General features: G+C 40.9%; 1 protein-coding gene across 5 annotated transcripts; it reads left to right on the plus strand.

Annotated features, from left to right (window-relative positions):
* The first annotated feature begins 203 nt into the window (after positions 1-203).
* Positions 204-16,199, plus strand: CIDEA (cell death inducing DFFA like effector a). 5 transcript variants are annotated; one of them, XM_018081820.2, is made up of 6 exons: positions 3,495-3,644; positions 4,646-4,802; positions 4,993-5,139; positions 7,319-7,467; positions 10,598-10,754; positions 12,801-16,199. In XM_018081820.2, exons 1-5 carry the CDS (start codon positions 3,574-3,576, stop codon positions 10,728-10,730), a joined length of 657 nt encoding a protein of 218 aa, XP_017937309.1. In that variant the 5' UTR covers positions 3,495-3,573; the 3' UTR covers positions 10,731-10,754; positions 12,801-16,199. The 5 variants fall into 5 exon arrangements, with proteins under 5 accessions (XP_008923813.1, XP_017937327.1, XP_017937309.1 ...); XM_018081810.2 differs by lacking the exon at positions 12,801-16,199 and adding an exon at positions 11,194-11,408; XM_008925565.2 differs by lacking the exons at positions 3,495-3,644; positions 12,801-16,199 and adding an exon at positions 204-324 and having other exon boundaries at positions 10,598-11,408.
* The last annotated feature ends 1,286 nt before the right edge of the window (positions 16,200-17,485 follow it).

Raw genomic sequence — 17,485 nt, forward strand, 5'->3', positions numbered from 1 at the left:
AGGTAAACTATAAAGCACCTGAAAAAATACTCCTTCCCAAAGTGCGCTACCTCGCACCTGTTCCTGCATCCCCGCCGCTGGCGCCATGGTGCTGTGGACAAGCGTTAAGCCCAGCCGGGATTGTCTGGGCAGTGCTCCCTCTTCCCAGGGCACGGCTCCCACTGCCCCCGGAGTGAGGGAGGGCAGGAAGAGCCGGGACCAGGAGGGGCCACCTCCACCCGGAGGAGGAGCCCCGCCCGCTACACTTAAGCACCGTGACCAGCGCTGCCCCGCGGCCGGACCGGCCATGGAGGTGGCGTGGGATTTCGTGATATCGCTGCTGCGGTGAGTGCGGGGATACCCACACCCCTTCTCCACCCCCGCTTCCCACGCTGATCCCGGCGACGGGTCTGGCTGCCGGGGGATGCCCAATCTGAACAGCTCTCTGTCGGCTCTAGCGCTTCGGGAGCAAAGGGCGCACTGGGAGCGCGGTGCGAGGGCGGCCAAGGCGGGCGGGGCTCCTGGGGGATTAAACCTGATGGGCCCTGAGTGGGAGAAACAAGTCGGGACGCTCTCGCAGCCCTGCAATCCTTCTTTAGGAAGAAGTCTTGACAGAGAGAGTGATTGGGCATTGGAATGGGCTCCCCGCGGAGGTGGTGGGGTCATCGTCCCTGGAAGGTGTTTAGGAAAAGGCTGGATGTGGCACTCAGCGCCATGGTCTAGTAGACAGGGTGTTAAGTAAAAGGCTGGACTCGATGATCTCAGAGGTCTTTTCTAACCTTGATTCTGTGATCCTGGCTGAAATTCTGCTGAGGGAAGCGCAAGTAGGAGCCTTTCAGTTTAAACTGCCTGCTGAGGCGCAACGACGGGATGCGCTCACATCCCGGCATCCGAGCCTGCCGCCTGTGTGCCAGGAACTGGCGAGTCAGGAGCGGAGCCTCCATGTAGCCGGGAGCCGCTTGTACTCGGTGACATGACCACAACCCCTGGCCTCCGCTAGCGTGCCAGGCGTGTCAGCCACATCCATGGAGGTACAGTTCTGTACACTACCCAAAAATGCATCCGCTGCCACCTGCGGTTCTGGTATCTCCACAGCTCTTGTTTAATTAGGGAGACCATGGCTGCAATCTAGTTGAACCTTAAGTCTCCTGACTAATTTCTGACCCTTTCCTTATTTTTTTTTTTTTTTACTTCACTGTTCCTGACGTTGCCATTTGCCAGTGAACCCTAACCTAAAAAGCAAACTGTGCCATATCCTGGAACCACTTGTGTTGTGCAACATTGATTTTTATGAGTGAGATTCTTATACAAACATATGGGGCATGTTGCAACCAAGGGTAAATAGTGAAATATGTGTGCAGGGCTCAAGGCAGGCTTTTAATCCCTGGATTCTCCTAGAAAAATGAATTAATCTCTTCCACCAGTTTTGACATTACAGTGAATGCTTGTAGCAGTATCTGTGAGTCCCTCTTTAGCAGGTTGTAGTTATCTAAAACAAACTAGGTAAGATGGTAGATTTTGAAGATATTTGATCTTTCAGTTAAAAATGTATTTTTGTTTTCCACAGATATAGGATTTCTCTTCTTTTAGGGAAGAGCTAGGACTTGATTCTTTTAACTTTAAAGAATAATAAAAATATATGTATAAAAATAAAAAAAATGTGTATCTAACATGTCACTCGACTTTATAATGAAACCAACTATACCTTAGTTTCTTTCCACCACTTGTTTCTTGACTTAGCTTGATCAGGTTTTAATAGGAAATTATTTTTGGTAACTCCAGTCTAGCAGAGGAATTCCCTGCATCAGGAATTGGTTTGTCTGGGTTTTGAGGACAGCTGAAACAAGAAGGGATCTTTCTAGGAGCCCTGAGTGTAGGCTGGCCTATTTGAGTCTGCAGTCCAGGAAAGAGAGTGGCACACCAAACAAACAAACAAAAAAAAAAACCCAAACACAAACCCAAGCTTTCAGGAATTGACCCAGAAACGGAAGAGTTCACATTCTGTTTATCTGGCTTTATTTAATCATACTGGCTTTTGTCTCCTAATACTTCTCATTAGCTGAAACCTCAGCCTGCCCTAAAGCTCACATTCACTGCTTCATAAGTAGCCTTAGTTTAAAGATGATATTGACAGGTTTGATCAAAATGTAGGTGTAATATCTTCAATGTTAAATAAATTCTTAAGACTTCGACTCCTGTTCAGTCACTGTCTGGTGGAGACAATGAAAGTCCTGGTTTATTAATCTGATTAGTTTGGGGGTTTGTCTCTGACTATTTAAATCTGATAGAATTAGGCAGCAGTGTGAGGTGATTGATCTTGAACCCTTTAGGAACTTCTGCTCAGAGCTTTAACATATGGCTTGCATAGTGGGTTGTGGTAATGCCTGAGGTGAACCCTGTTAGCTTGAGTTCTGCCATGAGCTGTGCCCCTAACACTTTTCATTCTGTACTGGCATGTGTGTTTTGGCTGTTTACCTTATGCTTTGTCTTTTGTGAATGACAACTTGGCTTAAGTAATGGGAAAGCAAACTTTTCAATGGGTCTGGTATTGACTGTCCCTAAAAAAAAAAAAAAAAAATTGGCGGTACTGTCATATACATCACTCAAGTAACTATTCTACATACAGATTTTCAAATGTGTAAGAGGGAATGAGATGTAACTAGCTGTGAAAGCTCTTGAAACCTGAGTGCTGCATTTTCTAACATCAGGGTGCCCTGTGGTGTCCCCAGCCCCAAGGCAGATGAGCAGGCTTCCTGTCTGAGGAAGAGACTCAGTGATTCAGAATGCAAGCTGCCCACAGACCAGTGGGGTGATGGGGGGACTATTAACTTAGTCAGCAACGAGATTGACAAACACCCTGTCCTAGCAGGCTTCCCTTCTGTGGAGCTTCAATGCCCTTGTCAGTGCTACTGTCACTTTGTCCTCCTCCCTGGTCTTGACCCTTCTCCAGAGGAATAGTGCTTATTAGCTCTTTAATTTGAAACAATGCTTGTTTCCTGAAAGCCATGCCGACTGCTCATCCTCACCAGCTTTGTTACAGGAAGGGGAGAGATTTACATCAGCCATGTGTATATATATGTCAAATGTTGAAAGCTAGGGACTTAGTGTATAGACAACACTACCAAGAAGATGTTAGCATAAGCTAGAACAAAACTGTTGAACGTTCTCATTTTCCTCCTTTGAAAAAATTAAGCTCCAATAATGCCAAAGAGTTTTTGAAGAAGGGAAATTTTGGTGTAAAAAGGAAAGGCAATAGCCTGAACAGTGACTCAGAATGAGAGCAGGAAATAAATTATTTGCTGAAATCTGAATCTGTTCAGTCACAAAAATTGCTTTCTGTGCATTCAAAAAATATGCTTAAAGACCAGATAAGAGGTTTGGAAAGGATAGTTAGTCTCTGGGGTCGGTGTGAATTTTTGAAAAAGATGTGACTGGGACATTATTAGTTGAGTAACTTTACACCATTCCATTGCTGTTCTAGGAATTCCTGTATTCACTCTTTGGCTGCAGAAAAAGGCTGCCAGCTCACCCCTTTACCTTCAGTGAAAGTGTCTGAGAATAGATTTTCCTACATAAAGTTGACCTTTTACACCTATGTGGGAGAACAAAATGGGGATGCATCCCTTTCCCATCCCTGAGCAATTCAGTATTAAGGAGCAAAGGAGATAAAGTCCAGGGGTGTGGCAGGCAAAATATTGTCTCCCTTTAAAAGATGTAGAGATCAATCCTTTCTTTCCAGGTGTCAGGCAGAGCATCGTTTTTGGCAAGCTGATTACTGAATTAGCCAACGGCACTTGGCAAAAAAAGTGGCACTAAATATAGATGAGAGCAGGTCTGTACCTTGTTGTGGGACTAGGCAGTTACCAGTGTTGTGTGCTTGGTTTACCAAACGTAAGCAGTCACTATTAAAGCATGCAATTGCCCAGAAAATCTAAAACATCTTTCTAAAAGTGTTTGAATTTTTCCAGCCTCTCTGGCAACAACCTGCTCCAACACCATGTATTTATGTACTTGGATCTTAACTTTCATTTCATTTGACTCCTTCTGATACATTAGGGCACAAACAAGTCTTAGTTTGTGTTTTTCAAAACTCAAGTTTTATAGGCTGTAGATATAATTTACAAGATAAAGGCCTTGGCTGTTTGTAAGTCAAGCATAACTATATTGAAAAGCTCCACTTGCATTCTGACAGTAGGTGTTTTGAATATGGGTAATATGTTCAGTCTTCCTAAAGGAAACTCCTATCTTAACACATAAGGTTACTTTCAACTAATTATTTATCTCACTGCAGGTTTATCTTGCAGGTAAAAAGAATAATCTAAGTGACTGAATGCAGTAAGAGCTGCTGCCTTTTTAATTCAGTATTAAAACCCATCAGCTTCACTGCGACTGTGGCCTTGATGTCAGCTGAGCTAGAGGTGGCCCACATCTGCTTAAAATTGTTTTAAAGTGCTTCCAAATGCCATGGGCAAAAGAGAAATATTCAGAGACATATCTGTAGGGCTGTGTAGTACTCAGCTTTGAAAGGAAGCTCCACTGGTCTAAGGTGATCTGTGAATTACTCATATAATGTGATTATGTCATTGAACTCAACAGTCCTCCTCCTTCTGACACAACTTGACATGACTGTTTTTTTATAACTGTGTTGAATTTTTGTTTGTCTTAGATCTTTGATATCCATGGGAGCATCTGTAGGAGCCATAACAAAACAGGCCCTGTTCCCTCCTCTCGTGCCTGCAGGGCGACCTTTCCGTGTGTCCAATGCCTCCCGAAGCAGGAGGAAAGGAATTGTTGCAAGCAGTCTGCAAGAGCTCATCAGCAAGGTATAGCAAACAGCCCCACTCTGACTGAAACTTACAGTGAAATACAGTGTCCCAGAAAGAAAAACCACAGACTTTTTCTTCTAAAAACCATTACTGGGGAAGTTTGGGAGACTGTGTCAAATAAACAAATCTTAATATGAAATGATAGGCTCTCTTTAGAATGCTAAAATGTACTGATTTTTTTTTTCAGACTTTAGATTCCTTCTTTATATCTGCTAGAAAAATTACTCTGGTTTTAGAGGAAGATGGCACAGTTGTGGACACAGAAGAGTTTTTCAAGTCCCTGGATGATAATACACACTTCATAGTTCTAGAAAAAGGACAGAAATGGGCACCAGTAAGTGTTGACTTCTTCTCTCTCACTTGAGTAGAAGTGGATGGAAGAATGTTTGTGGCTGCTAAAATTGTTGGAAAGAGGGCAGAAGAGGAAGAAAAATTACCCCAAAGAAGTCAAGGTATCAACTCCTTGTTGAGCCTTCCTGGGTGAAAAATCAAGTCCATATTTTTTATTTTCCCTTGTTTGGACATATTCTGTTGGCAAAGATCTACGAGGAATTGAAATAAAACATTACAACTGAAAAGAATCGAAGGGAAAATACCCTGCTTTTAGAGAAATAACTTTGTTCTTTACTTACTTTTTGTAACATAAAGAAAATTAGGACCTTGTATTTTTTAACTTCATGGAGTAAATGTCCTTAAAAACTAGCTTTTAAAGCATAAAAAATGGCCAAATTAAGCAATGTAAAGCAAACTCTGTCTTTTGAATGTAGTAGTAATTTAGTGAAGTTTAGAAAAATGCTTGTGTTTAATTTTACAAATAGCTAAAAGCTGGCATTAGAACCTTGTGTTAGTCTACATGCTTCAAGATGTTTTAAGAACTATTGAAGCTCGCTAGCTTTGGCCTTCTAATCACATCAATTCAATGTCCAATTAGTGGTTTTGTGGGGAAATAGTCATCTGTACATTAATAACATAGTCAAACTCCTAACTGTCTTTCCTTTACATGGTTGTTGCTAGAAAGCTAGCATCATTTTTTCTACCAGGTGCAGAGCTACCTGTGGAGCTGTAAGCAGACATACCATTTGTATGTTTGTACACATATGGCTTAATTCTGTGGCCCTGTTTTCTCAGTCTCCTGCTGCAGTGTGGGCAGTCTGGACATTTTTCCCCAGGATATCTCACTGGCTTATCAACCTGCTGCATCTGGGCCATGAGCTCCAAGGGCAAAAAAGAAGTTGTAGCCAGGGTGTGATTCCACCTTGCTCCTTTCCCCTCTATCCTGTCTGGCATGGCAGCAGCACAAGTTTGAATGCAGCCCCTCTTCAGTATGTGCTGAGTGACAGCAGAAGGACCACTTCAGCTTCACAAATATCTAGAGTGCAGCACCAGCTCTTTTATGCTTTAACCAAATATTCTGGATGCCAATAGGGAGGGTCTAGGAGGGGACATACTACCAAGTACTTCTACATATTCCAAAGCTGTTGTTGATAGGGGACCCTGTTGCTGGAGTTTGGAGGCTATCAAAGTAAAACAGGCATAAAACTGCTGGCTAATGATATACTGCTGTGTTTAACTTTGTCTGACTTATCATGGCACTGTCTGAGAGCTGGGGTGACAAGTACAAAAAAGCCCGGTCTTACGCAACTTTATTGCTTCATTTAGCATGCAAAAAACAACCTGACAGCTGCCAGGCCATTAACCTTGAGTGGAATGTGCTGAGCAGAGGATCCTGTGTATCCACTAGATGTCTCTGTAAATATGGATTCTCTTTACTATTTTCTTTTTGTTTTTCCTTTCTTGAAGCACACTGTCAGCCCTGCAGCAGACAAGGGCTGCTTTCAATAAAGGAGGCTGGATTTAAGGTGGAAGACGACTTTCCACGCTCCTTCTCCCTTGATTTTTCTCTTAAAAACTCATTACTAAACCCTAGGCTTAATCAGCAGTGGTTCCCTCCCTGTGTTTCTTTTTAGTAGAAAGAAAAAGAGGTATTATGAGCCAGGGTTTGATATGAGGACATAACTTTTCACATATGATATTTTTGTAGCTGTCTCTAAGAGAGCTCATCAATACTGTCTTCCTCCCTAAACAGAACGTCATCCTGGTTATTTAGTGGCCTGCTTCAGTGTAGACTCACTGTGCTGCCTCAGATAGCAACTGGAAAGTACCAGGATAAATAAGTAGTAGGAACACTGTTCAGTGTCATTACCTGTGGCTTCAGTATACACTGAAGAAGCTCTACTACAGAAAAGAAATATTCAGGAAGTGTTATGTCACTTGAACTTCTGTGTCCTTTTGGAATAGCTTCAAAATCCTGGTCAGGACTTGAACAAAATTACATAAAATACATATTTGCTTTTCTTTGTGCTAATGCTTTCAATTCTAGTTTAGAATTGACCAAGAGCTAACCCTAAGACTGGAATAAGCAAAGCTTCTTCTGAAGAGCTGCATTGTTCACAATTTTCTTGCTGTAGTTTCCTGCATCGTGGTACAAACTGTCTCTCTTTCTTTTAAATTAGACAAGAAATGGAGTAGCTAACATCACATTTGATCTGTACAAGCTGAACCCTAAGGATTTTATTGGCTGCTTAAACATCAAGGCGACCTTCTATGAGATCTACTCTGTCTCATGGGATATCAAATTCATGGGAGCAAAAAGTGTATTGCGGTAAGTATGTTGCCTCTACTGATCAGGTGTATGCGTTAATATAAAATCTGTGTTTGCTACTGGTTCTGTGAAGCAGGTGCGTTTATAAAGTTAGTATTATTAAAGTTAGTTTTATTATTTCTTACATACTGGCCAACATGCTGAATCTTCCTTTGAAAGGTGCATAGCTGATTTGTAAAAACTTCCTATAGCTTTTTATGGTGGAATCTTAAATTTCTCCCAAGGCCAAAATCTTATCAGCTTGTATATACTGCAAGGCTGTAAGTGTAATCTCTTTGTTTTGCTGAGAGAATTTCCCCAAACTCCTTTCACTTGTTTGAAGAATGCAGAAGGCTGAGGAAGAAGCTCTTTGAAGGGAGGACTTCCAGGGAATGAAATGAGAGGAATTTGAGATCTAGTGTTAAAGCTTGCTTGGACTTTGCAATTACTGTCTGCCAAATTCACCAGCTGAGCTACGTAGAGGCAAAGGAAAATGGAAGAGATATGACACACTGTCTTAATGTGAATTTGTCATCTGTAGTAAGACACTGACCTCACTATTCTTAAACCAAGTGTTCTGGAGGCAGACTAATGGAGCTTATCAAGGACCACTATCTTCTGCAGGACTAATCTGTGGTGGGTTGAATTTGGTAGAACTGGCTGTTGGGAAATGCTGTTTTATTCAGGGGCAAAATAATACCTGTCGTGTCCACGGTTTGCAACAATAAGTTAAAACTTGGTGCCTTGTCAAAACTGCGTCCTGCCCTGGTTCAAGAAGATTCCTGAATTCAGGTACCTTCTTCACAGAGGTGACATACTTTGACAGTTTTTTAAGCTGCAGCCCTGAATTTCTCTATGTGACTTTTCAAATTTTGGTTGATACACAATGGTGTAGCATTGCTGCATTTTATTACTCGAGGACAGATCTGACAGACAGAAATATATGTCATAAGCAAAGTTTTCACTTCCCCTGAGTGACAAGTAGTCTTCAGTTTGAAATCTTTAAGTATTCCCTCCTCTCTTGATGCAGGTATGCTAATTAGCATTGTAATGCTAATCCTGTTCCTGGTCTTTCAGTCTGACTGACCTCTCCCACTCTACTTGGGGGGTCCCTTGCTTAATCTTTCAGGCTACAGCTGGTGAGACTGGTATCTCTGGTCAGACTGCATCAATGATCCAGCTACAGGCTACACCCACCTGTAACACTGGCTTTGTTAGGGTTTCTTCAAAGCAAAGGTTTGCCCTTGGACAGCTGCACTCCTCTAGTTCCTATGTTTGTCAAGTTTTCTGAGCCAAAACAAACTCTAATCTCTGGCTGCCTGCTATGGAGCTGAGTATCAGCACTGGAACTTGTGCTGCTAAGGAGAGTTTGAAATGACAATTCTGCCTCCCTGCCAAGACAGGGCAGCTGCTGAGAAAGGAGTGGTGCTGGCAACAGCTGAAGTAGCTGTGGAGTTCTTCTGGAAGCACTGTTATTTTACACAGTTGAGCTGTAAGGGAAGTGCCAGTGGCAAGGTGGGAAAACGGTCTGCCAGCAAAGAACAGGGGTGACAGAAGAGATAACCTTGGTACCCTTGAACACAAGACTGGTACGGCCTGTCTTGGCCTGCTGTTTAAATAGGAGACAGATGATGTTAGGTCCCTCTGCTAATGAGTTCCAGATTGCTAATTTTGATGCCCTGAGTCCACTTGCAGAGTGTGAAGGGAGAGGACTTAAAAAATCTACAGTTGTTCATGGGTGGGAGGGACTGGAAGCCTGCCAGATCTGATTAGTGCATTTCCCCTAATGGTGTCTCCCTGCAGTGTCCAACTGAAGGATCAAATGTCCAGTTCAACAAATAACTTGCTCCATGGCTTAAGTGGCAACTGCTCTTGTGTGCAAGTGACACACTGCAGCTGCTCAAAAGTTCAGTACCAGATGCAGCTTTCCTTATGACTGTAAAGCTCTTTGGCCTGTGTGATGGAGGAAGAACATGCTGAAATGGCTCATTTCAGGGAAGCACAAATAAGTATACAGTGTTCTTGAAAGGCTTCCCAGGCTATAAGTACAGGGTATTCTAATCTTCTGAAGCACTGGATTTTGACTGCAAACCTTCTTTCATCACAGTGGGGAAAAATGAATTTGAAGGAAGAAGACTTTGTCTTTTCTGCTGAAGATCAAAGGACAAGTGAATAGCAGCAGAGGGTTCATGTTTTCTCAGACAGGAATTCAGAAAATCTTCCCCCCTTTTTTTGCAGAAGAGGAAGGCTAGTCTGGTTGCTGCATCTTCAGAAACCGATCCCATTCCAGGTTTGGAACAGCTCCAGTTCTTGTGTATCTCTTCCCCAGTGCCTCAGCCTCATACTTGTGAGGGCCTACTTAACTTCTGGGGGATGAGACTCCAATATAGCTCTTAGTACTGATATCCCCATTGTTTCTTGGAGAATGGAAGGAAGATGCACCTACAACTAAGACGAATTAACAACCATTCAAATATGACTATTTCTGTTCCCCTGTGATACAGTGGTGATCCACAGTTTATATTGCAGACCTACAATGCTTACCTGATATTAGCTTATGGACCTGCACTGATTCTTACACAGTATTATATATTTGAATGATGATACTTATTTAATCTTTTAAAAATAGAATAGCTGTGAACAGAGAATTCTTAAGACTTGTAGCTTGGACAGCCTTACTTCATCTGGCTTCACCCAGTTTTGCTGTTGGGCATCCATTGTAATGTGATTGTTCAGCTCCATATCTAATCAAGTTTGATCTGTGGCTTGGAGATACATGAAGGATTGCATAAATGACCTAAAGGAGAGACATGAGGTGGATTTATGTTGCAGAAGTGCTGTGGGGCTCCCAGGCAAAGTTGTCTTCTGTGGTGTTCTGGTAGTTTGAGTAGTGGCTTTGCAGAAGCCTTGTAAATGTCTAGCAGGATGACAGCCTGCTTTGTTAAATGTGTTTTCCAGTTGGCAGAATGAACTAGTTTTTGTCAATCGAGTATTTTTTCTAAAGAAGGTATAAAAATGACCAGCTGCTCAGAAGTGAGAAGGAATGAGAGTTTTTAAAAATATCAACTTGACTCATAAAGGTGGTGTGGGTGGAAAGGGGTAATGTCATCTTGCTGGTGATTTTTTCTTAAATAAATGGCTTTTCTTCTAGGAAAGTGCTTCAGCTAATATCCCATGCAGCACAAATAGCTGGACAGTTTCTTCTCTACACTGGAACATTTTTGTTGCAGTTGATGGGTGAATATGATGAAGATGACATGTGTACAAGATCAAGGCGGGAGTAGTGAACACAGCTGCACCTCTGATATTGGATCCTTTTGCTTAAAGGCATTCTCTTGCCCAGTTTTGATTGTAATAATGTTATAGTAGGGGGATGTCCACTAATGTGAACATTTTTCCCATTTGGGAATGCTTGTAGGCCTTAGTCATAAAATAAGTGTTTGATGTTCACAGGCTCTTAACAGCTCAAAAGGTGGGTGCCTAACATCTGAGAGCTTTGCAGAAGGAGAGAGGGCAGGTTTTTGCCCCAACAACTCAAAATGGAGAATAAGTATATTTGGAAACTTGCATGATTTGTAACCAGTGGAGTATTTTTTGCACCAATCAAAACATGGTTTTGTTGTTTTGTGGTTTTTTTCATGGCTGTCCACTTGCATTCTGAACAGACTAGGCTGTAAGGTGAGGGCAAGGGGACTCTGTTTTTTTTAATTTGTTTGTTTGTTTTAATCCTTAACAGTGCTGGTATTAGTGTCAAACTGGCATTGAGGTACAACAAGGTGAAGTGTACTTATTTACTCCTGCTAACAATGGAACTATATAATACAACTTCAGTCCTAGTTCAGTGACTGACTACTCTCATGAAATCTAATTGGAGATTGTGCAACTACTAAGCAGAAGCTTAAAATTTAGCCTTACTTCCCTTAAACAAGTAAAAAATAAAAACATTGCATTATAGCTCTTAATATTTTTCTTCAAATCTTCAGGAAGTTCATATTATTATGCCTCATACCAGTTGAAGAACCTGATGTATTTCTTTAATGAATGTCATGTCCAGTTCTGCCTGAGTATTGAATAATCTGCCATGTTTTCATAAATATGTCTTCTAAGTAACCTGCTGCAGCTTCTTTCAGGGGTTAAACCATCACTTCTATAGTTTTCACTGTTCAGTTACAAGATGACACTACTTCTCAATATGTGCTTGAGGTACATGTAAGAGATGCTGCATATTTTGATGCCCTGTGTTTAAGGGAGAGCAGCAGGATACTATCTAGTCTTGCATAACATAAATGTATGCTCTAAAATGAATATTTGCAGTATTATAGTCTCCCAAGACAAGCTGTATTAAAGAGCAAAGTAATGTTTACTGAACTGTTAGTATGACCAGATTTTAGCAAGCTTTTCCTCAACAGCGTAAAAAATCGGAAAATGATTAGCCTTAGGCATCTTGTATCAAAATGCAAAGTCACATTGGTGAAGGGAAAAAGCCCAACTTTCACTGTTTGTAAGTGTGGCTTTTGAGGGTTTTTTTGCTTGCTCACGAAAAAATTTAGTAAGACTAAAAGCTGTTAAGGAAACAGTAAAAATAGAGGTAAATGTGTCTGATATGACAGTAGATTCCACCTAGTAAGAGAAGCTGTGGTGCAGAGAGAACAAGTGGGGCAGGGGAAGAAAGCAGTGGGAGTGAAAGGGAGAAGACCACTATGGAGCCCACAGTGCTTGCCATGCCACTGAGACAGGAATCCATTAACTACATACATCAATTGCATTGATCAGTTGGAAGAAAATCTAATCTGCTAAAAGAGAAGCAGGAGGATGGAAAAGAGGAAGCATCATGGTTGATGGGATCCATTCTGAGCTGTCAGCTGGTTCTGTTCACTTCAAGTGTCACTAACATGGGAATATTGCTCACCTTCATATGCTTATTTTTACCTTCCCATTATGGATGTGGCTTAGCCAGATCTTTCGAATCATTGCACTTTCAAATCACTGTTGTGATGAAAAGCAGCCTAAATCCAAATGTTAAAGGGACTGATGGACACAACTTTGGTGGGTCTCTGCCTGTCTCTTCAGTAATGGTAGTACAAATAAGTAGACAGCTAAGAAAAACCTTGGGGTTTTTTCCTGATTTCTGTTTCCCATCTACTTCTGAGTGTTTGCTGGAGGAGGAGAGAGGGCATACTGCTCAGATAAGAGGAGGACTCTCTCCTAGTTTCTCACAGGGAAGAATTCCTGTAGCTTGCTGCACTGTCATGTGTCCTTCAAAAGAAAACAATAAACTATTCTGGGAGTAATGAGAAAGAGATTTTATTAAAATGGAAGCTTTATACTTTATTGTTCTTAACACCCCCTGCACAGATGATTGTTGCCATGTTAACTGCTGGCTCTCCCTGTCAAGGAATTGCATTTAACTGACTTTGCAAGGACTTTGTAATTAACTTTTTTCAGCTTTTAAGGACCACTTATTCTATTAAAACAAACACATTTCTTGAAAGCAAATTCTATGAAATGCTTCTAAGAATATTTATCTCACTAATGGTGGGAGCACCAACACTAAAAAAAATAAAATAAAACCAACTTGTATAGTTCATTATTGCTTTTTTTAAGTTGCTTCTTCAAAATCTGTAATACAAAAATACAAGTCTGAACTGTGTAGGCCTCAAATTCCAGTCTTCTATAGCCAGAGGCAATTGTTACAGAACTAACATTCCATAGTTTCCAATGACACTACCTGGGAACCCAACAGCGATCTGAAATGCCAACTTTTTATGAGTATGCAATGTTTTTAAGCAGTTGCTGCTTTGACAGCTTAAACTGTCAAAACTTGAGCCGCTGAAGGTCATATGAGAAGCAGTCTCCATCTCAGAGCACCTCCCTCGAAAGCAAAATGCAAACTGCTGAACAAAATAACTCAGCTTTGATATTTTCTCAAAATGGGAGAAGTATCTTGGAAGTTGTGTCTAAAATTCTTTCATTGCTTCTTTCACAGGCTTAGTATTTGGGGGATGATATTTGCTACTGTACCAACTTCCTTCCAGAAAGTTTTGGCTTAGGGTCAAACTGGGCAAGTTTGTCGTTCTCTGAGTTGGAGCCAGTTTGATTGTTTTTTGGTTTTTTTTACAGACTGCTTAGGAAGCATAACTTTTACTTCAGGTGTATATGGTACACAGCAAAGAAAACCTCTATCTACCTTTCAGAAAATTATATACAACTGTTGTACAATATCTAGCAACACTTAAAAAAACTAAAAGCACAGGCTCTTAAAGGCAGATATGTAGAGCTAAAGCTAGATTTTCTACCTGATGTTTTTAGCTTTAGTTTTTCTTTCCATAAACTCAGTTAACCTGCACTTGTGACTGTTGCAGACAAGGCTGGTAGCAGTGACACGTAGAAGGTGTGAAACACATTTACTGCCTCATTGCTTTCACTGACCCTTTTTGCCTGTTGCTTTGCATCACTTACTAACAATGCACCAAGTCATACTCTCTAGTTACCAAAAAAGGAATTTTCACTGAAGTACATGATCTTGTTGACTCAGGCACTGTTCATGTTCTGCAGGCAAAACAAAGTTGCTCTCTTCATGACCAGAATGAAGAATCTAGTAGCTTTTTTGTCTACATAATTTATCATTACTTCATTTCCTTCCTTTCATAAACCCATGAAGTTGTTGCTTTCTTGTACCTTCTGATTCTTTCAGGAGAAACAGGATTACAAGCTCTTCAGTCCAGGGAGAGAGGAAAAAACAGGGTCTAAATTCCTTAGATCATTTGGAATATGCTCTAGGAAACATCCTGCTGCACCCCTTCCCTATCATTCATTTCCAGAGAAGAGAAGGGAAGAGAAAGGAAAGTAGGACTTTGAGCTGAAAGTTTTTTCAGTGAAGTGAGTAGAGAGGTAGGTGTTCATTATTTTGGAAGTGTTGGAAATTCTGAATATTAACTGTGAAGATAACCACATATGCTAATTTGTAACTGACTAAAATTACAACTTCTAAATCATTTCAGTATGTGTCTTCCTGAGATAGCACTTGAACTAAGGGCACAAGCTTCTTCAGTAAAAGTAAAAGTAGAGTTTAAAGCCAAAGTACAAAGTATAGTTTTTACTTGATTCCTCAAGTTTTACTAGAGGTCTTAATGTGATTAACATGCCACTTCAGTTATATACCCTTGTGTGGCTTAGAGTTTATCACTGCTTTCTCTACCTTACATCATCATATATGCAGTTAAGATATTTTAAGCATGAGGAATGTTGTTTTGCTAAAGGAAAATACAGTATTTTACCACTTCACAATTTTCAAGCCCAATAGTTTAGCTTTCTAGGAAAATTGAGATGGGTGAAAATTGTGACACTGATGGCAATATTTTCTGCTATGTGGTGCCAATTTTAAGGAACACTGTCTGTGAATAAATAAAATCACATGGTGGCACTGGATGTTGTCTCTATTCATTTCCATAATAACTTATTCCTGAAATAATCATGAATGTTAGTGAATCTATGGTCTGGCAGTTTCCAAAAGCTGGACTGTGGCAGTGAAGTAACTGGATACTATTATGTGGCTCTGAACTCTTTACTTTCTACTGCTGACTCACTTTCTGGCCTCAGAGAAACTGTGCAAACTGTGTTTCCTTTCATACAAAAAGAATGCTTTCTTCCGTCTTTTACAAAAGTTGCAAAAGACTAGAAAGTACTGAGGACAGGAGATAGAAGGGTTCAGTGATCTCTGGTGTTCACTAAACACAGTTAGGATTAAGGACCTCTTTTAATAATGCCTCACAAAAACTCCCTGCAGTCATTTACCTACAGATAGAGTAGCAGACATTTGATTGCAGGGGAAAAACTAATTTAGTTTAGTGAAATATCGTATTTGTCAAGTTCAGGATTAGATGAAGCTTGAGGAGGAATAGCATGCAAGTGTGATTTGTCTAGTGCTGATCTATCTAACTTAAGGGGCAGTTTTGCAGAATTTGACTAACGGGCAGTTCCCCTCTTGTGGGAGAAACAGGTCTGATTTCTTGCTTGGAAAAGCACAAAATAGAACTGTATTTGGTTTAGCGGCAAGGCTTTGGCAGTGAGAAGTGGAGGGATCCTGTGGGCGTGGCCTCTGTGTAGTACAGAGCTGCTTCCAAAATGAACCAACAATTGCTCAAAGCTGAGCACTTCAAACCAGTTCGTGGTGTCTCTGTGAAAACATATTTAAGACAGCATGAAAAATTCTGTGCAACAGCTGTGAGAAAGAAGTGAAAAAAATGTAAGAGATAACCTGCAGACATCAGGGTCAGAAAAGAAGGGAGAGGAAGTGCTATAAGTGCCAGACAGAGCTTCCCCTGCAGTCTGTGGAGAAACATGCTGGAGAAGATATCCACCCAGCCCATTGAGGGCCCCCTCCCACAGCAGGTGGACATGCCATGAAGGAAGCTGCAGCCTGTGGAGACCCCATGCCTGAGCAATTTTTCTGGCAGGAGCTGTGGCCAATGGGGGATCCACACTGGAGCAGTCTATTCTGAAGGACTGCACCCTGTGAAAGGGACCCACACTGGAGCATTTTGTGAAGGACTGTATCCTGTGGAAGGGGCCCACACTGGAGCAGAGGAAAAGCGTGAGAAGGAAGGAACAGCAGAGAGGAACTGTTGCGGGCTGACCATGACCCCCAGTGTGCACGAACAGGGAGAGGAGGTGGAAGAGTTGGGAATGAAGGAGTGAAGTTGGGCTTGGGAAGAGAGTGGAGGGTGGGGAAGGTGTTTTTAGTTTTGTCGTTCTTTCTCACCATCCTACTCTATTTCTAGTTGAAAATAAATGAATCTTCCCTGAGTTGTGTCTGTTTTGCTGGTGTCAGCGATTGGCGAGGGATCTCCCTGTCTTTATCTGGACCCACAAACTTTTTCATCTTGTTTTCTCCCCATTTCCTGTTCAGGGGATAAAGTGAGAGATCAGCTGGTAGGTGCCTGGCAGACAGACAAGTTTAACATACCACAAGCACATCACTCCAGATGTAAGAATAAGCAAAAAACCCAAGCTATCTGTGCTATCAGTGACCAGTAAAATTGGAAGCAAATCTTTTGGAGTGGAGTGTTTTCTGAATGGGTTTTCACAGCAATGTTTGCAGAAAAAAAATCCAGTCATACACAGGACAAGGTTAATATTTTCAGTTTATTAACCTCATGCTCAAGCATGGATTTTTTAAGGTCATCCATCAGTCTAAATCATTCATAGTAGGCCCAACTCCTAATGTGTTCTTGGTGAGGAATATTTATTAATAAGTATCAATTATCACTTGAAAAAGAACTTTGAAACAGTGCTCTTAGTTGTTTCATAAAGCAACTAATGAAATGGAACACTAGAAAAGAAATATGTCTTAATAGACTCCAGAATCAGGATAATACATTCTATGCAGTTCCAACATAAAATGTTAATTGATCATTAGTTTTGTAAAAAGTCTGCTTCAATAATTAGCATACATTACATATAGATTAGGTTTGGTTTTTTTTAAGTAATGTAACTATTGTCACAGGTTGTTTGTAATTCTGTCGTGTGTTAAAAAAAAAGAAAGAAAAAGCTTACATCCTCAGACAGCAATTCTATTTAAGAAAACAATAGTTTAATGATGTGGATAGTCTGTCTGTTATAGACCTAGAGAAATCTCAGACATCTAAGAAGTCCTTTAAAGTCTGAAGTATATGTATAATTATTTCTGACATACTTTTTAATTACATTATGAAGTCCATAATCTTTTACGTTAAAAGCACTTCTAATTACAAAGTGTCTTCCCTTGCATAAGTATGTGGCTTGGTTTGCTGCTGCTCTTTATTAAGTAGTGTTTTCAAACGCTCTTCTCCCATCTCAAAAATAAGGAGAGAATGTAAAAAAAAATACAATAAACAATCTTATTTAGGTGTAAGGACCACTGATTTATTATTGAGCTAGTCAAACTGATGTCTATGGTAATCTCTATTTTCTTCCTGAGAAGCTAAATTACAAATGCCATAATTTTAGATTCCTGTACAAAATATGCTCTCTCAGCTGCAGCTTTCCTGCTTTCTTGCCC

The sequence above is a fragment of the Manacus vitellinus genome, unplaced genomic scaffold, assembly GCF_001715985.3.
Source record: "Manacus vitellinus isolate BGI_N305 unplaced genomic scaffold, ASM171598v3 scaffold_1_pilon, whole genome shotgun sequence".
Lineage (NCBI taxonomy): Eukaryota > Metazoa > Chordata > Aves > Passeriformes > Pipridae > Manacus > Manacus vitellinus.

What these genes read in the sequence shown, in the direction of transcription:
- CIDEA (XM_018081820.2), top strand. Translation starts at nt 3,574, where the DNA reads ATGTGGGAGAACAAAATGGGGATGCATCCCTTTCCCATCCCTGAGCAA. An exon ending in AGTATTAAGGAGCAAAGGAG is followed by an intron (nt 3,645 to 4,645) that starts ATAAAGTCCAGG and finishes TGTTTGTCTTAG; the next exon opens with ATCTTTGATATCCATGGGAG. An exon ending in TGCAAGAGCTCATCAGCAAG is followed by an intron (nt 4,803 to 4,992) that starts GTATAGCAAACA and finishes TTTTTTTTTCAG; the next exon opens with ACTTTAGATTCCTTCTTTAT.